This window comes from Saccostrea echinata, unplaced genomic scaffold (genome assembly GCF_033153115.1).
Source record: "Saccostrea echinata isolate AGI-Se365-2 ecotype Australia unplaced genomic scaffold, CSIRO_AGI_Sech_v1 ptg000015l, whole genome shotgun sequence".
Taxonomy (NCBI): Eukaryota; Metazoa; Mollusca; class Bivalvia; order Ostreida; family Ostreidae; genus Saccostrea; species Saccostrea echinata.
Window position 1 is genome coordinate 4741430 of NW_026889764.1, and position 27132 is coordinate 4768561.

At 32.3% G+C, this 27132-nt stretch overlaps 2 protein-coding genes across 3 annotated transcripts; both read left to right on the forward strand.

Moving 5' to 3' along the window:
• Window positions 1-5868: 5868 nt before the first annotated feature.
• On the forward strand, window positions 5869-10717 carry LOC133187431 (beta-1,3-galactosyltransferase 1-like). 2 transcript variants are annotated; one of them, XM_061322801.1, is made up of 2 exons: window positions 5869-5951; window positions 8916-10717. In XM_061322801.1, exons 1-2 carry the CDS (start codon window positions 5947-5949, stop codon window positions 10066-10068), a joined length of 1158 nt encoding a protein of 385 aa, XP_061178785.1. In that variant the 5' UTR covers window positions 5869-5946; the 3' UTR covers window positions 10069-10717. The 2 variants fall into 2 exon arrangements, with proteins under 2 accessions (XP_061178785.1, XP_061178784.1); XM_061322800.1 differs by lacking the exon at window positions 5869-5951 and adding an exon at window positions 7130-7210.
• Window positions 10718-24666: 13949 nt separating this feature from the next.
• LOC133187765 (beta-1,3-galactosyltransferase 1-like) lies at window positions 24667-26036 on the forward strand. Its single transcript, XM_061323166.1, has one exon. The coding sequence runs from the start codon at window positions 24701-24703 to the stop codon at window positions 25775-25777; it is 1077 nt and encodes a 358-aa protein (XP_061179150.1). The 5' UTR covers window positions 24667-24700; the 3' UTR covers window positions 25778-26036.
• The last annotated feature ends 1096 nt before the right edge of the window (window positions 26037-27132 follow it).

Genomic DNA, 27132 nt, shown 5'->3' on the forward strand with positions numbered 1-27132 from the left:
GTTTAAACAAACACTATAGCGTAACATAGAAAATTGCGAAAGACTTTATTTATGTAGCAGTTTATCTTTCTTTTTTAAATGAGTAGGTTATTTGAATTCTCTAAAGATATTAAAACAGGTCAGGTAGCGTAGTGGTAGGGTGTTCGCTCCGTACATGATCGGGAGGCCGGGGTCAGTTCTCTTTCGCCGCGCCACGTCAAACCTAATAGCATTACGTAAATATTGGTAGTGACTGTTCCTTCGCCAAGCAACGGGCACTAGAAGTAAAAGGCAGGGGTCTTTCAAGTGAGGCCTTAAAAAACGAGGTCCCGTGTCACGTTAGGCGTTGGCACAATAAAGAATCCTCATTGCTTAAAGACCCCAAGTGTCGTCTATGGGTCTATTTGAAGTTTTCACAGGTACATCTGTACACAGGTGACGTCTCTATATGAGTGAAAAATTCCCGAATTAGGATGTTAAGCAGTATACAATTAATCAATCTAAAGGTATTACATTACACGTTTTCTTTTTTCAATTATTTATTTCTTGATTTTTATTCCAAGCCATTGCACTTTCAGAAGAGATCTACATCGAAGGGTCGGTGTTCAAAAGCTAGTAGATCAAAATCTTGAAAGGGGAAAAGCACCAACTTATGTCTTGGAATGAAATATGGAGATTACGAACAGTATTCAAGCTCAAAGTCCATTAAACCAATACAAATCGGAGCAGAGCAAAAACATCAGAGGTGGGATCAGGTGCCATGGAGGAGTGAGCATCCCCTGCCGACCGGTCACACCCGCCGTGTGTTCCTTGTCATGATCAAGAAAATGGAAAAACCCGTTGAAATTTCAGTGTGTTAATAATGGTCTAACAAATAATATGAAAAATTTCTCAGAATACCTCATATTAGCGAAAGCACTTAGACAAGAGCACATAGTTTCGTTTTTGAAAGGGGACAGCTAGAAAAAAATTGACAACTTACCTGAAAAAAAACTTAAAAAGAAAGCAAAAATACTTAAACCTTTATCCAATTTTACCAGATGTAATCATGGCAATGAATATAATCTTATTTCATGTAAAATACTTTGAGTAATATTAATCATTGAACAGATCCTGCAAATGAATGCGCGTAAATTTTTTTTATGGGCAAAGTCTGTTGAGTGAATGTGTAAAATTTGTTGAAAAAATATTATTTGAAACCTAAAATTAATATTCTTGGCATATAATAGACGATAAAAAATTCTCTAAGCAAAAAAAAAAAAAAAAAAAAAAAAAAAAAAAAAAAAAAAAAAAAAAAAATTCCAAGATATTATTTAAATAGTGTGTAGATCTGAAGAATTTTCTAATAAATATCCTTCCAGCAAAAAAAATAGACCCCCATAAGTCTCGTTTGTTTATGATTTTGTGAGCAGTTTTTAAATTGAATATTGTATTATTTGTATTGTTTAATTCAAATATGTAAGAAAAATCAATTGTAATAAATAAATTTTAAGCTAGAGGCTCTGAACAAAATTTTCTCAAAAGCTGACGAGTCACATACCTTAATTTGTCTTTATTAATTAGAATATTGTAATCCTGTATCTTTTAATTAAATTTTTTGCCCCCTTCTGTCACTGTATATACTTTTATGTAATAAAAAAGGATGAAGGCGCAAGTATAGATATTTATGCCTCCTCCTTCCTTAACCTCCACACAATTGATCAAATAAATCTTGATAAACAATCTAAACATGTAATATATAGGAACAAATAAAAATATCTACCAAAAATATTCCTAAGACTACATGCAATTATCCAGTTCACATGAATAAAACAAATACAAAAGAACTAACAAAATGCAATCAGTACTTCAAAACATAACAAACATTCAAAAGTTTACTTCTTCTTCATACAATGGTCATACTTCAGTTAACAAATTATTCTGAATCTGTCTTGAAAAAACAGACAGACAGACATGCAAATTTACACATATAAAATACATGTCTATTACCAGTATTCCGTGCCAGTAAAAAAAGTAAAATTTACAAGGTAGCATGTATGGGACTTACAAATAAGTTCAAATGTTAACATCTCACAGTAATCAAATAATTTGCAAAGGTGAGGTCCCTTACCCCTAAGTTGAGAAGATCATGCCAATCATGATCTTTGAGACGACCCCGCAAGTATAAATATATATAGCAAAACTATGTTCTGAGTGAAGTGTTCTATTCTGCATTAAGCTTATAAAGTAATCCAAATTCTTATGACACTATTACGTACATGTATCCATAGTTTAATAAATCAGAAGCCTTTGGTTAATAACCCTAGATATATAGGTATTGATATTTAGGGTTTAAGATTAGATATTACACTTACAGGTAATGTACACGAAAATAACATCGTAGGTAAAAAAAAATTCTAAATGTGAATTGTAAAGATATATATGTTTCTACAAAAAAAAAAATGTTTCAAAAAATTTAGTGGCATAAATTAACAATTTACAATTCTTTCATCGAAATATTCTTTTATGAGTCAGAATTCACGTGCATTATATTTCCTGTTCGAGTTATATTTAAATCAACGAAAATCGGATCCAAACATGGAGTCAAGTAACCGCATGCTGTTTCGGTTCCGGATAATTTTAAAGTAACCATGTTAATATAATAGAAGTTATCTAATGTATTACATGTGTATTCAACGTAATAATCAGTGCATTCCATCCTAATACCGACTAGATACTTTATTGATAAGGAGAGAACAAACTTTTCAAGTTGTAGAAATTTCTCAATCAACAATCTTTTCAGCTCGGTCAAACACTTTTCTCAAAATGCACTACAATGTACAACAAATTTTATTTGAATTTAGTAAAAATTGAAAATTTAAGAAAGATATACATAAAGATACTAAATAGATGTTATTTTTAATCGTATTATTTTGTAGTATTTTCTAATCCATCGTTTTACGCATATGCTAATGTCACAATCCCTGTTTCATGTCCGGGCAACACGGATCCAATACAGACAATATCCGCAGTGTACTCCCCGTGTTTCATCCTATCCAATTATCATAATGAGAAACTTAATGGTATGGAAAACGTTAATGAGATGTTTAAGTTTGCCCTTGTACATTAAAATAAAGTACGAAATAAGATTTTTATGTTTCCATTTATTTTCTATTATATTTACACAAGTAGGTTTTGATGTAAATAAGCCAAGATTTTTATTATTATTATTATTAATTTTTTTATGTACATGCATATCAGATGGCTTTGAATCACGACAAATAGAATAATGTGAATAATAGGTTCATAATGTTTTACAAACTTTTTACATAACTTTAACAAAAGTCCTCTGGTTTTCTTGTCTACTATAAATGGAATTTAATTGACTTCAGAAGATGGAATATAAATCAAAAACTTTTTGGATGTAATGATTTATATTCTCACTTTTTGTGACTATCGAACTACGTGTATTTCTTTTCATTGTTCATCAATGCTGGTCAAAGGTTGTACACGCTCTGCCCCAGGTTCAGGTCATAAATTTAAAGTACAGTTCCATAAAATTATTAAATTGACGAATGTTAATATCCAGATTTAAATATTGTATGTAATGTACTTTCGACTCTACATAGTGTAAATAAAGCTACTGTGGTACGGGTATCGTCTACTTTGGTGTGTTTCTTGGTTATGCTGCTTTTTAAGTTTCCCTGATCACTTAGGGACGGTATCAAAGGCATTCTTCTCATTTTTATTAATATACAACTCATGCATCTTGGGGAAAAAAACCCACTTATCCGCCGATATAACGAGGATTTCAGTTGTATCGACCATCATTGTACAGTGTGTGAATGAATAAACTGGGTGACACCTGATTCAATATATATATATATATTTTTTTTTGGCAATCGCAAAGTCTAATAAACTAAATACACAACAACCTTTCTCTACAGTCAGTAATCATTTCGGTTTAGTGAGGACTTAAAGATGTCGAAAGTCCTCAGCGGATGGTTTTTTTTTTAAATATCAGAAAATGTTATTTTAATTAATGAATATTTTTTCGAATGCTTTGCAAATATGTCAAAATACATCGAACAACCTTTGCCGTATAGATTTGAGGGGAGGGGAGTGGTATCTCGACCCCAAGCATTTGTGTCTGGAACATGCATATATATCCCAATGTCAGTGTCTCTGCCAGCAATGACACACATTAAGATAGAAGAGTAATTAGTAACATATCTGTCAAGGGTTTAAAGTTGAATGATGTACTTTTCTATATTCTGGTGAATATTTTGAGGATTTTGATTGAAAAGGGACTATACATGCAGATGTATTTTCAATATTTATGTAAACTTACAGAAAGTTTCAGTCATCTTTTGTTGGAAACTGGGAGGGGGGGGATCTGAGGGGTTTGTGTGTGTACAGTTCTGGTATTTCTCACATAAATTATTACAACTTTTTTTTTCTTTATCAACAAACTGCATATTTTGCATAGAAATGACTAAGTTCAACAAATGGTATTTCCCCCATAAATGATCAAAAATCTAAGTACCATACACATCTCTGATATGTTACAAGTATGTAAAAATTGATCTGCAAAATAAAAAAAAAAAAATCCTAGCTTGAAAACTGTTAGCTGCAGAACTGTAGCGTGATGGTTTTATATGTATTTAGTCTTTGACCAAAACGCCACAAATCCCGTGATGCAAATATGGTGCAATTTATAATTAAGCGCAAGATTTTCTGCGAGTGACTGGGGAGAATTTCTCCACGGTCCAGCATTGGTCAGCCAACTACCTTTCACTCCCTAATTCTAGACATATTCTTTAATCAACCTGTATATTTTATCCACCCCCTAACCCTGTACAGTCGTCTCTGCAGACCAATAAACTCGCTTGTTTTGAGTCTTCTGCCATCCGAACAAAAAAAATCAAAATCTCAAGATATACGGTGTGACGGACGATCAGCCAGACAGACAGCCAGACGCCGGATAAAGTACTCCTTAAGTGTCGCTCTGTTCTGCAGGCTGTTGGAGCTAGTTATCCGGACAAACGATGTACCCTGTATGCATTATTTTGCATAAAAAATGACTGTTCAACACCTGGTATTTTTCTCATAAAAAATCAAGTAATATGCATATCTTTGATACATGTACAATTAATCTGCAAAATAAAAAAAAGTTCGCATCATTTTCACCATTTCACTAACCGGATTAAAACTCGATTTAAAAAAGTGTAGGCCAGCCCAGCCCCCAATTCATGTAATTCATGCAAGACTTGTTTTATAAGGAAACGATGCGTACATGCGTACTTGTTGCTGTTTTTTTTTTTTTTTTAATATCCCCGCATGAAAAGGGGGGTATACAGGAATGGGGGTGCCCGTCCTTCTGTCTGTAACACTTGGGGTATACCCATCTCTTATCCACAACTCCTCCTACACCACTGAATAAAATTTAAATAGACTTTCATAGAATCTTATTATGTACCTCTTTTCGATTTCTATCAGACAGATATTTGGGGTTTTCCATAGGAAAAACATGGACACTGCCATTCTTTCTATAACATAGGGGGTACCCATCTTTTATCCGCAAAAGAGGACTTTGCCATTATACTCATATGGGAGCGGGAACGAAGGGTATCATTTTGTGAGCTCAGTGCTCAGAGTGACTCTAGTTTTTACAATGGTATGTGTAAAACTGTATTATTCCTTTTTTTGACAATTATCTCTGAGTCGCCATTATTTTTATAAATTCAAAAGCTGTTTGGATAAAATCTAAACTTTATTTTTCAAAGGTTTCAGTAAATCGTTATTTTAATGGGGTTAGTTCTTGTGTTTATATTTAATTTATAAGACAATGGGGTGTGCAACCTCAACTAAAGGTCTAAATTTAGATATGATGTATTCTGTTTTAGAGGATTGGTAACTGTCTACTCAATGCCGTTGCTAGGTGCTTGTTAGACCCCCGACAAATGTTGGAAAAAATATTTGGAGGCAATGAGGTACAATTTTGAAATTCATTAAATTAACTGTACTGATTTCTATAATTATTAATTTTTTTAAATGAATTGATTTCTATATTTTTTTCTTATTTTTTAATGATTCTGTGCATTGCTCTACATACATGTACGTGTCACTGCTTGTGATCTGTAAACTCGATGCCGTTTTATCAGCTAGGCTGTTGCAATATTGGTAACTGGTTGTTTTGTGCCCGAGGTCAAAAATACAAAAGTGCATGTCAATAACTATAATGAAAATATTTTATCATCCTATTGGAGTTCATTTCATGTTACATGCATTTTCTAAATCCACCTGGTATGCATTTGAATCATATATATATTTAATAGAGAAAAATCTTCTATGTAAGTTTTACATTGTTGTTTTATGGCCCTAGGACTATAAAATAAATGATATACACTTTGTACAATATGTTTCACTTGTCAGCTGTTAGGTTATTTGTACTGGGGACTAAGCTCACTGTGAGCCCCTTAAACTGACTGACATTTTACATGAGGAGGGGACCCAGCTTTATCAGGTTATTAGGTTTTGTACCAAGATAACGATTATCCATAGGCTTAGGCACGAGCACCAAAATCAATTCATTTTTGTGGCCATTTATCTAGTATTTAAACTGATTGGCTGTTAGGAGTGTAACAGGAAAAAATTGTATTTCCACTTATTTCTTTAACTTCCGCATCCGTGCGCTTGGGTGAAAATGTGTCGATGAACTACGTACAATGGATTAGTGACTGGTTGATGAGTGGATGATCCAACCTGGTATAGGATTACAATGTATAATTTCACGTATAGAAGGTCTTGTATTTCGGCAAAGTGTCATCGCCTCTGAATGGGATGTACCCAGTAATTGTTTTGTGTGATTTTGCTGCAGAAAATTGAAGTTGTTGTGAACTATGATGTATGTTATACAACACGGGACAAATTTAAGCCGGGATCGTTGATATTTTATTGCATCGAGGGAAAATATATTGGGGCCATTCTAAAATAAATCATAGTATGATGCTATAGGTGGACCTGGATTTTATTTCCAGCAAACACGTATACACTCTGTTTGAGTCTTCCGTTACATGTTGTCATGGATTAACTGTGCAGTACAAGCATACTATTGACTTGAGAGGTCATCAGCTGGAATTTAAGAGTATTGCACAAGTTTCTGCACTGGATGTTTTACCATAGTTATGATTTAGTACATGAAATGCACTTAACTTTTGGATGAAAATCATTGAGGAAGTGCGATGTGGAGGTATATGTGCATGTCTTATTATTAATTTATTTTAGATTAAATTCTTTCTTAATCTGAGAGTACGTGAGCAACAAATTGTCACATTTTTGTCATATCTGAGAATCTTCAAGGGGTTCAGCCAAAAATCACGTGCACCATGTAACGTTCCTCCCTCATGGTTTTTAATTATGGGTTGAGCCACAAAATGCGCATTGAGTGCTTTTATATCCGTGTAGCATTATCAGTTATGGGTTAGTCAGACGAAAGTAAAAATGACGTCAAAATTTATAGCCAAATATAACGTGTGGTTAAGATGATTACATTTGCGTGTAATAATTAAGACCTCTTTATCATTATCATTATTGTATATAATGTAAAAGAGTATCACTACATGTTAAAAATTCAATGACTCGAACAGCATCAAGTGAAAGTTGATGTCTTAAGTACATTGGGGTGTTTACCTCATATATCAATTTAAATGACATTGTTATATGGTGGCATGCAATAAAGCTGTATAGAGATCTGTTGTAATTTCTGTCATTCTTAGAAGATCGTGTAGGGTAAAGTCTATATAAGGTCACATTCAAGAGCATTATATCACAGCACGAGTGTTCACATCAGAGTGCCTAGCCTAGCTAGTGTATAGTGGTTATTTTGTGGTGCAGCTGGAATATTGGGTTCTTGTGTGCAAGTGAAATTTAGGTGCATGTTATACCCCAGAGCAAAACATATGTAGTGGACATGCAGTCTGGTTCAATTTGGGAAAGGGACACTAAAATATTAATTAAAAAAAACTCATATATATTACATTTCAGAATTCCTTTGCAAAGAATGGTAGTGTCGTAACGTTTGTTACCTGTACAGGTTAATTAATATGGTGATCCAGTCACCACCGCCATTACTGTGTGAAAGGTTAGGCGTTAAGATCGATTCGATAAATGGGTGTGGGTAGATGTTCCGCGATAAGGGTTAAAACTGCTTTAATGGCCTTGAAATAAAACAAATTAGAGACGATGTGTATAGAAGTCCTACATCGGATACATGTTATTTAATCACTTCATATCAATTCAGTTTGGTACTCGTCTAGACGTCTGTTCCTTTTTAAAACATCCCGAGATACATGTATTAAACATGGCTTAATTACTATACTGATCTGAACTTTCAATGGATCCCTAAATCATGCTAATATCTATCATACTGTGGTGTACAATACCAATCCATAAAAAGATTCTTTTAATTATTTTTGTGCTGTGATATAATTATTAAAGTAATGTGAAACGATTTCCAGTCTGATGTCATACCTACATGTATATGTACCTATCCACCCATCTATCTACAGGCAGGCAGGTAGGTAGGTATACATGTAGGTTGGTAAGTAAGTATGACAGGTTTTCATTTTTACTTACCTACCTACATATTTACTTACCTACCATTGAATACTTACATATTAACACGTGCATAGCGACAATCTTCATACATGTACAAAGTGTATTGATTTAACATGGTTAAGACAGGAACTATTTCCCTTTCTCAATCATGTATTACGTGTAATGTAAATCCTTGTCAACAAAAGGGGGCATTCTGTATGCACGAAACCTTTAATCAATTTCCGCCTATGTCCAGCTAATTCTATAGTTCTTGAGGTGTGTTAACACTGAACATCATTGAAGTGAAAAAAAATTGACCTTTCATGTTTTAGAATTTTTAACTGTATCATGTTTTGTAGGTGGTGCAAATCGGCTTTTAGAAACTCACGAAGATATTGGAAATATGGACTTCTTTTTACAGTCATTGTCAGTGTGATTGAGTTGATACGAATATTTTTAGTGAAAAATGTGACTCTGTGTACAATTCCACGTGAGGAAATTACCACCACAACTATGAGACCCCCGGATAATTTTTCCTATCCCCATGAAGCTGATTTTGCAAGGTTACTGGAAGACATAGAAGCCAATCGTCCAATTTATCTGGAACCAAATAATATTCATGGATTTAATTATATTTCTAATCCAGATAATATATGCAATGTGAAAAATATACACAAAAAGAAAAATCCATTTTTTCTCTTAATTTTGATTAAAAGTTCAAGAGATAATTTTCATTTACGACAGACTATTAGATGGCGAACAAAGCACAAAACATTCAAAAAATGGAGAAGGCGTGTTAGAATAGTATTCTTGTTGGGATATTCATTTAATGAAACCAACGACGACTTATCGAAAGAAAGCGCCATGTTCAAAGATATAGTACAAGAAGATTTTCTAGATTCCTACAGGAACCTGACCTACAAGACTGTAATGGGATATAGGTGGGCCACCAGGTATTGTCCAATAGCTACTCATATACTTTATCAGGATGATGATTTTCATTTTAATGTGGAAAATGTATTTAGCTACCTTCGCCAACAGGCGAATCCTGATTCTGTGTACATAGGATACTATATAAACGACTCTCCCCCGGATAGACATAATACAAGTAAATATTTCATGTCATATGACGACTATCCTCACCGCTATTATCCGCCCTACTTCCCCGGTGGTGCTTATTTTGTGAGTATGAACATTGCACAGAAGTTTGTAAAGGTTTTTCCGTATGTCAAACATATGGCAATTGATGATGTCTTCTTGGGAATAGTGGCATATAAACTAAATGTGACTTTGTACCATTCCGATTTGATCGCATTTAATGGCTGTGAAAATTTTACTGAGATTATTTCGTGTAGAGGATACAATAGCATTGGCGAAGTCTTCTATGGCTGGAAAGAATTTATCAAAGATTTAGGTATTTTCAAAAGTGCCTCTTTGATGTTTTCTATTGAAGACAATACTAGCAATAATAATCACTTAAAAAATCCTTCCAAAGCTTTAAGTAAAAGCTGATAAATGTGATTATAGTCGTGAGTATTATTGTATGTGTTTGTCAGATATTCAATTACAGGAAGGGATGGATGCTGCCTTATGCTCAATGTGATTAATATATTGTTTAACGGTTTGCATGGTGAGGTGTTGACTACATGTATATTATTTATTCAATACCTATGACCCATCTACCTTTTGATATGTGCTTTATTTATTTTATTTATCGAGGGATATTACGAAATTGTACGTGTTATAAGTTGACCATGACCCATGAACTTGTTGAGATTTTCTTAGGTAATTTATTGGTGATATCGTTATTGACAGTGTTATTTTTTAAATTAAAATCTTAGGGCAGCTTAAGAGTGATAAATATTGGGCTGTAAAATCTGTGTTCTGTGGCATGTCAAAACTTAATACGTGAAATTTTTTGTTTACTTTTTTTTCTCCTTTGCAAGTGTTTAAACTATAGTTGCAAGTGGAATAGTAAATAGATACGCAATGCATTCATGCAATAGAGTACAGGAAAAAATAACCGAGGACTGGAACTTTAAAAGTCTTAGATGTGTAAAAAGAAAAGGAAAATAAATAAAGGTTTTATAATACAAACAAAAAGTTAAATACAATTTATTTAATTAACAAAACTCAATCCGAGTAAAGAATTTTTTTTTTTTTTAAAAAGGACATCAAATATACAGTATACAACGTCGAAGAACACGTTGGAAGTTGGACAATAAATAAACATATTAATATTCGAAATGAATTGTAAAAAGAAGTCCACATATTGTACAAAAATGCTACAAAACCTATACAGCAGATGTACAGGCGCAATAATTTATGTTCATATGAGGATTGTAGACTGGGGATGTGGTTAATTTTGTAGGATGGATTTCACATCCGGACGAATCAATATCGTGATATTGACATCTGTTAGTTTCTGTCCGGTGACTGAGAATCAATAAAGCTACAATAATCGTCCACAAGCATTTCAACATAACAGTAATTTGCTCATCAATTATATTTATCACCAGGGGATTCTTTATCAAAATAGAAATTAACAAACAGGATTGCAAAATGTTTTACAAATAAAAGAATGTATAGTAACAAAAGTATTTGAAAATGAGCTTCGGCATGCTCTTGTTTCAATGAATCTGTTCGAAATTGAAAGATTGCCTTAAAATTTGAAAAAAAATGTTCTGATATTCTTTAAATGATACCTCAAAATACTTATGATTAAGCCACACATACACTGTATATGATCTTTTCTTATTCGAGAAATCCTGTGATATATATACTTAATAGTATTCATGTCCGAAATGATGTAAAATGTTTCATGAAATTGCACTCTTATTGCGCTTCGATTACGTACATGTATAGGCCTTATAAATAATATACTGGATGGTTTAAATCTGATGCATGAATTAGCTGTAATATTTAAGGTTAATCGTCCTCTTATAAGAGAGATAACTCTTTAGGAAATTAATGACTATTATTCTCTTTAAAAGACAAATTAAAAGGCGATTTCTGTCAATTCTGGTATGCAAGGTATGCAGATATTACTCACAGTTCTTTTCAAAAAAAAAAATCAAAAAATTCAACTTCTTTTCAAATGTGAAGGAAAAATTTATCACGAGTGAATAGATGGGATGAATAACCTTTAAGTGCTATACCTATTATACCTATAAATAACTGACTGACTATTATACTGTAAAATCACATATTTTGGTGGGTTTAAATATTCGTGGTTTGAGTAAAAATATCAAATATCAAGGGGTTGGATTTAGAGGTTGAAGAAGTTTCTTGAAGGATATAAATTCGATCGTGAGTTTCTTTTTAAGAAACAACGAAAAGTAAACCCTTACGAAAATTAGTGATTGCACAGTATTTGTCTTTCTTATCCAAAGTTATATTCTGAAAATTGTTATTAAATTAAAACCTCATACTGCATGGGAAAAAGGGAGAATGATTTCCTTTAGATCCTTTTTTGTAACCCCAGAAGCAAAGCAGAGCAATAAATATAAATAAACATATTATGATAAACATATTAAATCACCGGGAACAGAGATTCATTCATATGCGAGTTCAGCTTCAAATGACGCACGTGTATGAATTTAACCTATATTTACATCTTCACCTCACAGTTACTGGGCCCTACATGTATACATTTGAATCAAACTAGATAAATATACATATATACATGTACACTTCCCAGAAACTGTATTAAAACATCCTGTTTCCATTGTCTTTTTTCCCTAAGGGCTTGTTCTTCTTAATGGATACATAAGGCACATCCTCTGATGTAGTGTTAACCAAGTAAGGATATGAACGAAAAATAAAAAAAAAATTGTCTAGGGTTTATTTCCTTATTTTCTTTAAAATACTGCTATTTCACCGTAATATACTACTTATTTGTTGAAGTTATGAGGATGAGCACTTAAAAGGAATTTAAGAAAGAAACGGCATCTTTAGTAAATATGGGTGTTTGAAGTAAAACGGAATACTAGTACAATTAATCTGGACGGATTAATGAACAAGTGTTGTTGTGCTGTTTCTGTTTCATAGATTTAAGACCGCAGAACATTAACTGGCAAAATTGGAAATATGAAGCTTACGTCGTTTCCATCTGTTGCAGTCAAAATGTTTAAAGAAAGACAATTAATTCGACACGGACGTCCGAGAAAACATTGGATTGAAATTCTAGTTTGAAATTCATTTTCAATCCACCTGAGCTGTTTTCAAACCTAAAGTGTGAATGTATGATCCAAAAGACATTATTTCAATTCCCAAATACATGTTGTTTGAAATTTTATATTTATTTGAGTTTTTTAGCCTATAATTTTAAAGACACGTAAAAATAATAGAAAGCAGAGATTATTTTTTTAGGAGACGGCCATTTGATTCTAGAAAAGGGGGGGGGGAGGGGCTGTCAAAAATTGTTAAGTCAGATCATGCCTTCACATGACAGAATATATTTATTTCTAGGATGACAAGAGCTTTAAGTATGGACTTCACTGAAAAATGACAAACAAATACAGGGAGGGGTTGTCCAAAGAAAAGAAAACTTTCTTACTTATTTCAAAGATCTATCAGCCCCCCCCCCCCCCCCCCCCCCACCTAGCGCACACATGCATACCAAACAGAAATCAAATATTTCTTTAAAAACACTGGACAGAAAATTCTGATTTATATAAATTTCAAACTTTTCCGAAATTGAAATTATTTGTCTTCTGGGTCAATCAGTAACACCGTGCGTTCTAGAGTAGCTGAGGTGGATTGAAAATGAATTTCAAACTAGAATTTCAATCCAATGTTTTCTCGGACATCCGTGTCGAATTGTGCCCGCCCATTTCATTTTCTATCATTAAATTATTTAACTTTAACAGATAGAAATGACGTAAGCTGCATATTTCCAATTTTGCCACTTAATGTTCCGCGGTCTCAAATCATCATATATGTCTGTGTTTCTTGAAGAATATACACTGAATGCCTTATTTGTATTAGCTTCACTTATGAATGACTATAGTTATTGTTTATGTATGTTTTGTGATGTTTGTATGATAGGATTAAGTTATTGATATATAATGCTGTCTATCCTCTTTGTCTAACATCATGGCGCCCTAATATATTTACCTGAGCTTCCCTAATTAACAAGAAAATATGACAGTTTACTATATTGCGTAATGAAATACTTTGGTTTACATTTATATTTTACTGTAAAACATTTTTTTTCCTTTAAGATTTAAAACCTATAAATTTTGGAAATAATATGTGAATATACAATTTTTTTTCTTTTTAATATTAAGAAAATCTTCATGTTAGAATTGGAAAAGGTGAAATATAACAATTTGAAATTCATATTAAATTTACTTTGATTTACTTTGGGGAAAAAACCGTTAAATTTACTTCAATTATAAAACTTTGATACATTGATTAACAATAGTAAAACTGATACGATAGTAACTACATGTACATTTAACAAAAGAATTTTAATAGGGTTTCTTTTATTCAAAGTACATGTATTTATTTATGATGACATGGCAGATTTATAAAATTCAGTAAATGTGTATCAAAGTGAGCATTGGATAGATTATTTGTGAAACTGGGTCAAGTGGGCATGAATGAAGTGAAATGCAAATGATGATTGCAAAGTGTGATTATAGATACGCTGCGTCAGTGATACGCCTCATATATTTCTCCTTGTCTGACGATATTTTGTTTTTATAAGGAAGCAAATTAGTCCTGCAATATGCTCAATTTTCTGAATAAATTTATGATATACATTTTTTCTTTGTTGTTACTTGTACTTATTTGTTACTTCTAATGCAACGGAATATCTTGCAAATGAGATGTTTGTAAATAGTTTTATCTCTACACACATTTAGGGAGAACACATGAAAACCAAATTGGCGATAGACACTAGGAAGTTTTAATTTTTGGGTTGAGTAATTGTGTTTATTAACTTATATTTACATTTCCAAAGATTTTTCCTTAAGAGTCTTTGCAAATTAGAAAAAGTTCATGTTCTCATGAACTACCATGGGATGAGTAAGACTGAAGTCAAAAATTAGTGCTATCTTTTTTTATTCAAAAAATGATCGTTGAATGACAAAAATATATGGCAAGTCATCAGAAAAATAATGTAAATGTAAAATATGAACTTAATTTTTGAGAATTCATGAGGTACATGAACTACAACGCTGCACGCCTGCATACTAGTAGTTGACGCGCTTCATGAAATATGTCGGCGTGAAGCGTCGTAGTTCAAGTCCTCATAAATTCTCATTCATTTTTTAAAATACTGATTTGTGTGTGTGTGTGTGTGTGTGTAGCCTAAACTTTACTAATGATATTAATAGCTTGAAAACTTGTCACAATAAATTTACATGTCTGCAACAGTAGCAGAACTACTTTAATTACTCTACTACACCGTTAGTTCAAAGCATGAAATAAGGTGTTGACCAGTGCAGCTTGTCAATTTCAAATGGTGTATTACAACATTGAAATTTTTTTGGAAAGCTTCAAGGTCATTAACGATTTTCTTCTTACATGCAAGAACCACTGGGGAACATAAAAGAGCTTAAATTGATATCATGGCGGGGAGGGGTTGGGTGAGGCATAGGGAATTGAATTCGTACAAGGGAATGTATCGGAAAATAAACAATATAGTGTTGTCAACAAATCAACAATCTTTCAAAATCGTTTTCAAGAAGAGCAGGGCCATGATTAGTCATACCAGTATTAGTAAATATTTATGTAAATGCAACAATCCTTATATAGTGTGTACATTTTAGTTTGTTCGAAACATGATCCAAAGTGGGTAGATGGGATCAAAATAGGGTATGAAATAATGTCAAAAAAAGTAAAAGTCCTATCGAGGACTGCAGGACCCTGATTAATCATACATATAGTAATAAGTGAAACTTTGAACATGCAAGATATTGGACCTCAGATCCAGGTACATGTACCGGTATATAATAGCTTTCTGATATTTATGAAGTCTGTCAATCAAAATTATTATTACAATGTGCATTAATATGGTAAATTGCATAAAACTTTATATATTATAGGAACACTGTATATATAAATCCTTTTCCTAATTTATATATACTAATTCAAAAATAAAGAAATCTGATGATGGATCGATGCAACTATGCTACAAAAACTTTATAGGTGAAAATTTACACATCAAATTCTGTAAAACCATATTAGGTTTGAATAGGAAAAGTATGAACCACGTTTCTCTTTCAGAACTGGGTAGATATCCTTTACATTATGATATTGTCAACAGATTACTTAAATACTGCTACAGACTAGAAAATTTAACATAAGATTTTCCTTTCTTAAAAGATGCATTCATATGTAATAAGGAACTTCACCCAGAGAACATCTTGGTTTTCCTCAAAAGAAAAAATACTAAGAATTCTTGATATTCCAAACATTATGTCATATACTAAGAGTAAATTTGTAACTTCATTAAGACAATCCCAGATAAAAAAAAAAAAAGATACTGCTTAGAGCCTTGAATATGATAGTAAATATATAGTCCTCAACAGTCATCAACCGTTAATAAATTCATGTCACACTGTTCCTTTTTTATCGCCTTTTACATAAAAAAGAGTTAAGAGTTCTTATTGCAGGTGGGGCTGAGTTGATCAAATCATGAGATACTCAGGTGACTGTCAAGGCCCATGGGCATTTTCTTACATTGTATAACTTAAGCAGTAAGAATATTTTAAATTTTCCTGAGAGTTAATCTTTACAGCTTGTCTCTTTAGAAATTATTTAGTGATTTTTTTAATTCACAAATTGGTTTTAAAAATAAAAGAATAAAAGGTTTCAAACGGATTCATTTTTCAGTCTACACAATAGCATACTAGTAATTATGAGGAAGTTCAGAAAAAATTGCTGAACTCTTCAATTTTCCTTTAAAACTTTTTTTAAAAGAATGCGTAATTTAATATTGTTCTGCTCGTCCTTTTCAGTATGAGTATGCGTTTGTGATTTAAATAAAAAATTAAAACTGGGTCTCTGACATTAATTCTGTGCTGGTACTTCTATACCATAAAAGACGTATTTAAGAACACAGGAGGTATCGAATGTTTGTTATTGGGAGTCAAATCCTAGCAACTTATACACTGTTTATGTGTAGAAACTTTTTAAAACATTTTTAAGATATAAAACCATCTGATAAGAGTTAAAAATAAATCGTTAGAGAATCAAACAAAAATGTATGTCGCTGATCAGACTGAACAATAAACAGAACCGATCAATTCGAAAATATCAAATATTGATCAGTCAATGTATATTAAACTGAATTTAGTTTTGGTTGATAATTTTGATCGGTAATAAGTATCGATTAACAATCGTGAATCAAAATCCAAGAATGTTATCCTTCACTTGTCTTTACCATAAAAGTATGTATGCGAGATCATCCTAGTGATACAATTATTTGTAAAATATAAAATGAAGAAATTGAAGAAATTTAAAAAAAAAATTAAAATTGGATTAATTTAGGAATGACTCTAATTCTTGGCCAAATTATTCGAGTATAACCTGGTTTGGGTCAGTTTACGCTTTATAATCCGCGAAGCGGATTATAAAACAGCAGCGGATTATAAAGCGTAAACTTACCCAAACCAGGTTATACTCGAATAATTTGGCCAAGAATTAGAGTCATTCCTTATAATTTAATTTTAAAATCATTAAATAACTATGGGTGTAAAATATCGTTGCTTTTTATAAGTTCAAATTTGCCGCTCAATAATACAACCGTAGTAACGGAAGTGATGAGAAGCGAGGGGAGGTAAAAACTGATACATAGGCCTAGCAGCTTGTTTACATGTGGTAAGATCGAATTATTGTTTGAAGTTAAAGGTACATTTATTAAATCTGGAATTTTCCATGAATACCGAGGACTGGAAATGAGAGGATTGTACGGATACAGATGATTCAGCTGGTTGTCGGGGGGGGGGGGGGGGGGTCCCCACACCAAACCAGGTTATACAGAAATAATTTGTGTTCCTTTTTGGATATTAACCAATCAGAGGCTAGAATACAAACAAAATTAAATTATTTTTTTTAATTATAAAACAAACTAAAACAGTATTAAATCACTTAATAGGAATAACTATAATTGTTAATTGATTATACGTCGTCGATATATCTAAATGCAAACTTTCAGTTGGTGTTAATAGCCATTACCTCATGCAAAGCGCTCGCGGCGGGTGTCACCGGTCGACAGGGATGCTTACTCCTCCTATGCACCTGATCTCACCTGGGGTTTCCAGGGTTTCGTGTTTTATGCCCTGTTTGAAGATTTGTATTGTTTGTAGGTTTTTTGAAATTGATCACTTCGTTATCTACATCTTTTTCATTATCTTGAATCAATATTTATTACAACCCCAGTTAGGCCTCACAGGAGAAAGATTTGGGTATACCAAAGCAGTGATAATCAAAACTAAAGAACATGTAAAATAAAACTTCATCTTTGTTGAAACCGCTTGCATCCTGACTCGTATCTATATGCAAATGCATGTAAATGCATGTAGTTATAATTTTATATAATATATCGGGGCAAAATTTTACTCAGAGGACCAAAAAAAAGTGATAAAAATGAAAAGCCACCTATTGTACATTGTAAAGCTATATATGTACTGATATCATTTACTTTTAAATGACTAGGCCAATGACCTAGCTTTTTATGCTGAATATTTATCGGGAAATAACTCATTTTTTAATACTATGATCAACATTTCTCTTTATCAATAGAATATACGAACTAAGATTACTCTTCAGATAATAAAATAAAATAGAAATTGGAAGTGTGTTGCTAAATATACTTTAACGCTAGAGTTTAAACAAAAAACTTCCTAAATATTCCAGCCCTCATTCCCTCTGTTAGATTTTCTAATTTTTATCTATTTTTAATCTATTATTACGAAAACCTGAATGATAGGAACTCTAAGCTATCTATAGCTCGGTTTACTAATATTGCCCTATTCTACGGGTATGAAAATTATATGAGGTCAGTGATCTAAATCGTGAGATATGTTATCTGGAATTGGTTTTATTTATACTTTTGATATTCTTTATTGCATATATGCAATTTATTTATTTGAAACACTACATGAGCTATAACACACTGCAAAATGATGTAAAAAAAAAAATTAATATTAATATTAACTTTGAGAATAATATTGAGGGAAAAAGATGTGGAAAAATGCAAAATTAAAAATTTAGTCCGAATATCCTCTACATCACTATAAATTTACCCATGATGTTGAATATTTCGTAAAAAGATCAAAATTAAATTTAAACATTGATGTTTATTTGTTACATTATCATTTTTTTCCAAATCTTACTAATTTGTTTTAAGATGTTTTACTTTTTAACAATCCGTTTCTGTCAACTAAAACCCCGAGTAAACGTCATCCTTAAACAGGAAATTTAGAATATGTGTCTTTTATATGACATATATGAATTAATTGCATGAAAACTCATTTAAATCTGCTTTAAAAATTACTAGCTTCAAAAATATTTTTCAAACGCGGCACATACATGTACAAAGTATTGAATAATTTATTTTATTACATCAAATTGCTGTGAAAACGAAACTTATGTCCCATTGCAATTTTTGCATGTCATATGCAAAATAAATAGAAAACAGTTTTCTGATATGGTATGCATAAAAATATAAAATGTACGTAAATATGATATAGCGTAGGTAAAAATGTGTGGGTAAATGGCATCTATGAATCATTCATATGACATAAAGTTAAAAATCATTTCACAATCCCAAAATAACGACATACACATGTAATGATTTATCAAATAAAACAGGGCAAATATTAGGTGAAATGTCATTTGTAAATATCGTTGCATATTGCAAAAGCCCATGTATTTACTTTTTGAGAAGTGTCACCTTATACCTTATGTGAAATCAATACATTTCTTCACTATTCATTTTTGGACAGAAATAGAAATTTCCATCAATATTTAATTGAAATCATAATATTTGATTTCAATGATATTGAGATTATTTTAGCCATCAATTTCATGAGGTGAAGCGCTGATTACACATTTTGGACACGCAGCAATTCAGAACTCACCAACATTTCTTTCGTCTCTTTTTAACTTTTTTTATGTAAAAGGTGAAGATAAGGAACAGTGATCAATCTCATAAATCCAGTAAACAAAATGGATCGCGAGCAGGGCAAAAAATCACGGACCCTTGGAAACACCGGAGGTTGGATCAGGTGCCTTGAAGGAGTAAGCATCCCCTGTTGACCTGTCACACCTACCGTGAGCCCTGATCTATGTATCGCCCACATATCTATACGACTCAGAGTTATCTAAGAGGTCCATTATGATTAATTTTTTTTTTTTTTTTTAGAATTTGCATTCAAGCAGACAACTGCTTCCTCAATAAAAATGGACCTCGTAAATTTTTATATCATGTGATTGGTCATCTACAAATTTACTTTGTTAAAAAGCCTTCTGATTTTATGCATACAGTACTCTCTATAGTTGATATAAAAAGGCTATTTTTTCTCATTGACAATATCTACGTAGTCTTTGGTGATCAGATCCTCAAATATTCTGTTGGAAATCTGCTTGGCGTCAATAATGCACCTTTATTGGCCGACCTGTTTTTTTTTAAATGTGTATATATTCTCATTGATTTATTTTTTAAAAAATTTCTAAATGAGCATAATAAAAAGCTTGCAGTGGTTTTTAATTCAATATTTCGATACATCGACGAAGTTTTATCATTTAATCAACAGTAGTTATTATATTTTTTCATATGACTGGATATATCCCAATGAACTTGAATAAGAGTATACCACGAGTCTTCCATATCTTCTAAATATTTGAAAATTTTGCGGACTATAGAACTCTTCAATACTTAAGAGCATATTCTAGGTTCTTTTTTTTCACAGATTTTGCCAAAAATGTATGCGTACAAGTATATAGCCAAGAAATTTGTTTATCCTTAGACTGATAATATTGACTTAATGATAAAATATCAGATGACTGTAATATGTCCAACTTTTTGGGTATAAAACACGATTTACGACTACGATTTAATCTCGACACCCTTCTGAAAACTCATAATGTACCAGTGGAACGGGAGGATTGGATTACTTAACGTGTCACACCTCCTTAGTCAAACTTATTTAGTCCCCTTTCCTGCTGATAACATTACTTTGAGCAAGGGTAATATATTGGGAGATTTCATAATCCTGTAAGTAGATAACTTTTTGCATTGAGTTATATATCAGAGGCAAAAAAAAATCAAGGGCATGCAGTGTTAAAGGTGCTTTGGGACAAAGATAACCCACATCCCACATTTTGCCCAACCCGATTGTTCCTTGCATAAAACATTAATAAAAATACTTGTAAAAAGAGGCGACTGATAGTGTTTTTATTATATAATTTATATATAAATATATAAATATATATATACATATATATATATATATATATATATATATATATATATATATATATATATATATATATATATATATATATATATATATATATATATATATATATATATATATATATATTAAAGAATTTGTTTAGAACTACCTCCTACAGTGCTGGATTACGGAGGGGGTGGGGGTCCAAGCCTTTATGCAATATGTGAATGTATACTTCTTGTAATTTTCAACTGAAATTAATAACTTTAAATTTGACTGCTTTATCTTAATATCTTATATTAAAAGGGATCATCACTGCGATTTTCCATACTTAATTAAGATACAACCATACATAAAGAAAAATAATGACAACAAACACAGATAGGGATTTCATTGAAACACTTTTGTCAAGTTTTACTTCCGGCTTATTTAAGAAGTGTACACGACTTGAAATATAGGTTAAATAGGATGTATAACATCTAGATCCTCTTTCAATCAAATGTGCTTGGGTGAGGTCTACAGGTAAGAGATAGAAAATATGTGTATGCTGTGTAGCATATGTAGCCTCAAACTTCGTTCCAGGATCATCGAATCGTCGGTATCCCACGAGTGATTCAGATCGATTCTCTTGTGGTCTCAAAATAGTGGTCTGCCACGATGGGATCATCCATGTGATCTTTCATACACAAAGTTGATAAATCAGAATGAAAATTATGATAAATAAAATGATAAAAAATAGAAAATCATAATAAAAATGTGTCAATATCAAATACATTTACAGAAGTAATGGAAATTCAGACAGTGGTCAAATTGGAATGACCTGAGTGACGCCGAATCGTGACGTCACAAGTACATTGATCCTGTTGTAACAATCCTGATTAAATCCTTATTAAAGTGATGGAGGTGACGGATTCGCGAAAATGACAGGACATGGTAGAAAAACCTAACCCAACTCTGGTCTACAGTAAATAAATGATCTTATATGGAGGCATGCTTGTCTGAATCCCGGAATATTCTATGGAGAAGATTCTACAGGTATTGTACAGTTTACGATACTGTATACCATATTTTTATTTACTATAAAAAAAAGGACATAGCTAGAGTAGTTAATAGACGTCTAAATTTGGATAGTGGCAAATTTTCATTTATCCCCGCCCCATTCGCCAAATATATTTATTGTCAGTTATACCGATTGTTTAAAAAAGAAATGTTATCTTGTACATGTACTATTAAAAAGGATATAAATATAAACCAAGACCCCATAGTATCTATCTGTTATTACTTTATAACCATGCAATAAAAAGTTTCAAGCATTTATTACATGTAATAACCACAAGAGTAAATCTTTTATGGTGTATATTTATGTGTACACATATATTTCATGTTATATATTTATTTACTTATATTTTTTAGAGTTTTCATACTGACATTTTATGATGATTTTACTTGACGTATATATAACTACCACATGCATTTCTTTGATCTATTCCTCCCATGATTTTTTTTCAAACTTTACGCCTCCTCTACTTTGGAAAAGACATTCAAAATTATCCTTTCGTATCTTAATTAGGGTTTATTAATCAATATTCTGTCTCACTCCGTTCGTCCGAATATAAATGAATTATATTTTATAGATAACAAAAACCATGCTACTCTATAGAACGTTCTGAATAATTTTGCATGCATGTGCATACAACACAGCTAGTTACATTTAATACTTTTATACGTAATTTACATACCACCTAAAAGTAACTATGTAAAATAATTTATTATTGTAACATTCTTGTATGTGATAATAATACACAAACAGTTAATGTGTAGTAGATGCTATCATAAGACAGTAATACCCACATGTTAGTGTTTGCCTCCAAATGAACACAAGCTCCCTCGTACTTTGTGGGCAAAGAAACCCCAAGTTATTCTGTAATTTACATAAAATGTATATACCAGCACATGTATCCAATTGAGCGTAAAATGCACAGGTGAGCATACATGTATGACCTTGCACCTCTTGTATTAGCATTTCAAATATATAATGAATTAAATGTAATTACCGGTCAATATTTAAAAATTGTAATGAAGTAAATTCTGGTTTAAAAGAGGGAGTTTCAGAAAAATGTTTTTTTTTTCTGTAAAGAAAAACAGAAATATGAAAAAATCGGCCAAAATTGAAACGTTAAAATATCATTTTTCGACTCCCATTTGGCCCTAAGTGTGAAAATGAAAATTCCAAAACCTCATTGCACTTCTGCAGGACACCCCCAATCATCTTGCAAAAGATAAAATGAATACTGAGTGAAATGTAAGAGGAGTTCTGGAAACCAGGGTTTTTTTTTTTTTTTTTTTAATGAAGAATGTCGTTTTGTTACTCTAATTTGGGTCGCTGCAGGGTGAAAATGAAAATTTCAAAACCTTATTGTGCATCTACAGAAAACCCCGATAATCTTGCAGAAGATGATATGGCTACTGCGTCTACTGCGTAAAATGTAAGAGGAGTTCTGGGAACCAGGTTTTAGTAAAATAAAAAATGTCGTTTTCCAACCCTCATTTGGGTCCCAGGATGAAAATCACATCTCCAATACACCATAAATTACCTTCCAAAGGATGATTTGGTTGCTGGGTAAAATGTCTGAGGAGTTCTGGGAACCATGTTTCTATAAAAAAAAAAAATAATAAAATAAATAAAAAAAAAAAAAAAAACAAAACACATAGCTTTTCGACCCCCATGCATGATGAAAATGTAAAACCTTATTGCAATCTACAGGACCTTTTATCATATTCCAAAAAAAATGGTTACTGCTTAAAATGTAGGAGGAATTACAGGAAGAAGAAAGTGTGACAGACGGTCGGATCAGGATAACAACAATATACCGGACTTTCTTCAGAAAACGAGGGTATTTAGAGCTATAGGGTATTAAGAGAGTTCTAAATTTAAGAGCCTGGCGCATCAGTTCTGTAGGTCACTGTAATTAGATATGACAATTCAATCAAATAGTTAGTAGGCATGCATAGTGTTTCTATATAACAAAAGTTGTCTGCATGTGTAAGCTTATAAAACAATAAACAGTGAGTCCAAGCAAGCGATAGAATGACTAGATACAAAAACGCACCTGGCCACGTGACTGCCCTGAAATGACCCAAACACCCTCCAAGCATCCTAATAATATTATCGTTCTTATTCAAATAAATTCCATGATAAATAATTTTATTTTCTGTCGAACATACTTCTAACAACAAGACAAATGAAAGCAACATGAAATTTGTTAATGTAGTAAACTATATGATATGATTTAGTTTAACATTTCAAAATGGTAGACATAAGCGGTGTTCAGAGCATCAGTTAGTCCTAGACTAATTGGCTAGAACAATCATAACTTGCACTGCCCAGACGCCATTTTGTACGTTTAATTGCCATGCTTTAATCTATTATTTATCACAGTCAAGTCGTAATTAGGAGATTATCATGACGTCGCACACTAAAGGTAGTGCGTAGACAAAAGAATATGAATATTGTTATAAAATTAAGTCAGTGTGTAGGATCTATATATTTATGAACTTTTATGTTTTAAGCACTTCTTCTTTGAATGATATTTTCTAACGAATACTCTGCTTATTTTTCATTATTTATTTATTTATTATTTATTTTGCATTTTCTTGACGAATTCTCATTTTGTTTCTGTTTCAGCTTTGTCCGCCTCCTTTTTCGATATGTAGTATGTGCAGGTTGTTTGATGGTGTTCATGGTGATTTTTGCAAACACGTTACTTATTGTGTACATGAATGGAAGCAGAAAAACATTCTTCGAGAAACGCAGCCGAAACAGTCAAAATACATCGTCAACTCAATTCACAGTAGAATCCACATCTATTCCTACCACAACAGCGAAACCAAAAATAGTCAACTATGCATATCCATTAAATATCGACTTCGTTCAGTTATTTGAGGAGGAAAAAGCACAAAACCGAGTATTACCCATCAGACCGATTAACCCTCACAATTTTACATATATAGCTAATCCTTTAAATATCTGCAAAAGTAAATCACATCGAGAGGAAAATGGAGTTTTTGTTCTTATTTTGATAAAGAGTGCCCGAAAGAATATCCATTTACGACAATATATACGCTTAAGTAAAAGGAATGAAAATTTCCAAAAATGGAAAGAACGTGTTCGAATAGTTTTTCTTTTAGGATATTCATTCACGGAAAGCAATGTGGCCATTTCAAAGGAAAGTGCCGTTTTTGGGGATATAGTCCAAGAGGACTTTGAAGATACATACAGGAATATTACTTTCAAGACTATCATGGGCTACAACTGGGCTATATCATATTGCTCCAGAGCCACTCATATACTTTACCAAGATGACGATTTTCATTTTAATGTAGACAATTTATTTAAATTTCTAACACACCACAAAGACCCAGAATCTGTGTTCATTGGACTCTACGTCAAAGATGCCCCACCTGAGAGGCGGAAAACACATAAGAGTTATGTGTCATTTAAAGATTATCCGCATTCCACTTTCCCTCCTTATTTTCCAGGGGGAGCATATGTTGTCAGTTCGAACATTGCTGGAAACTTGACCCGAACGTTTCCTTACGTCAAACACCTGGTTGTCGATGACGTGTATATTGGAATTGTTGCTCAAAAACTAAATATTACTTTAGAACATTCCAGGCTCCTGGATTTCCGTAACTGTGCCAACTACTCTCAGATCATTGCGTGTCGAGGCTATTCTAACAAAAAGGAGATTTTCGATGGATGGATGAATCTTGTCAGGGAAATGGATTTTTCGGTAAATCTTCATTGAATTTTAAATCTTATAAATGAAAAAGAATATTTGCAAAGTTAGTCTTTAGCAGCAAAAAGGACCACCCTTTGAATCAGTTTTGACAGTGCACATTGATGTAGTTATTCAAAATGAAATTATGAAACCCGTGCAACTAAGGATGGGTATCGCCAAAAATTTTGTATCGCGATATATCACGATTTCCCCCAAAAAATATCACGATAATATCATGATATTTATACACATAATTTTTACTATGATTTTAATAAATTTCCATAATTCTTCCTAATAAATATATAGTGTGAAAACATAACATAACCTTTTTTTTTCATTTCTATTTTTTTTTTTTTACTAATAAAGCATGTCTGGATGCTAGGATGTCATTGTTTTACTGTTTTACAACATTTTTTTTACAATTCTTGTAATTTTAATTCAAGAGTTAAAACGAAAAATTTATTATTTCCGGAATTTATAATTACATAATAAATACCGGTATTTCAACCTCCGTATCAGGATACGTATCGCTGAATAAAAAATCATGATATACCGGTAAACCGATAAAATCGCACATCCCTACGTGCAACAATCCATGATCCACCGGGGATTTTTTCCTCAACAAAAGGTCCAATGTCACCATTTTAGCATTTTTCCGGTAGCAGGCCGGTTTGCACTCAGGTTATTTTTAAAATAATAAGGGACAATAACCGAATTGTAGTAGGATATTTAACCTGCTATATGTGGGAGCTCATTTCCGTATCTTTCCGGGAGACGCAATATATAGAGATATGACACCGTAAGATCAAAATCACCGTCACGATAATTGAAGTTTTATTGAAATGATCAATTTAAAGCTTAAATGCCCTATCGGCTTTAGAAAGTTTCAAAAATGCAATTGATGTTAAATATCACTATTTAGCACACTATTCACATGAAGTTTACCATCATCTCAAAATGTCGATCATTCAATATGTGTACATGTATAAACTCTGTTAGATCAATTCATGTCTAATTCATGCAACCTTGTGCTGCAGAATGTTTGAATTTTGATCTATTCTTTCAAGAGGCGAGATTAAAAAAATGTGTATCAAAGTACAGTGTATATTTAATTTATTCACATAAAGACAGCTGTGCGTGACTGTAAACATGGATGTTTAAAAAAAGAAGCAAATCAAAATAAAACAGACCCCCCCCCCCCCAAAAAAAAGAAGAGAAAATAAAGAAAGATGTGGGACTCTGGGGGTAAAGTCGTTTAAAAAATATCTCTTTGAGACCAACTTGTCATGAAGGATTGCATAATTATATATTGTACATGTAGATTCGATTTTAGATTATATAAGACTTGTCATTATCACAGGTGCTTGTGGACAGCCCCCCCC

Bases quoted from the DNA above. Each gene is read 5' to 3' on its own strand.
- LOC133187765 (XM_061323166.1), top strand. From the start codon at position 24,701: ATGGTGTTCATGGTGATTTTTGCAAACACGTTACTTATTGTGTACATG.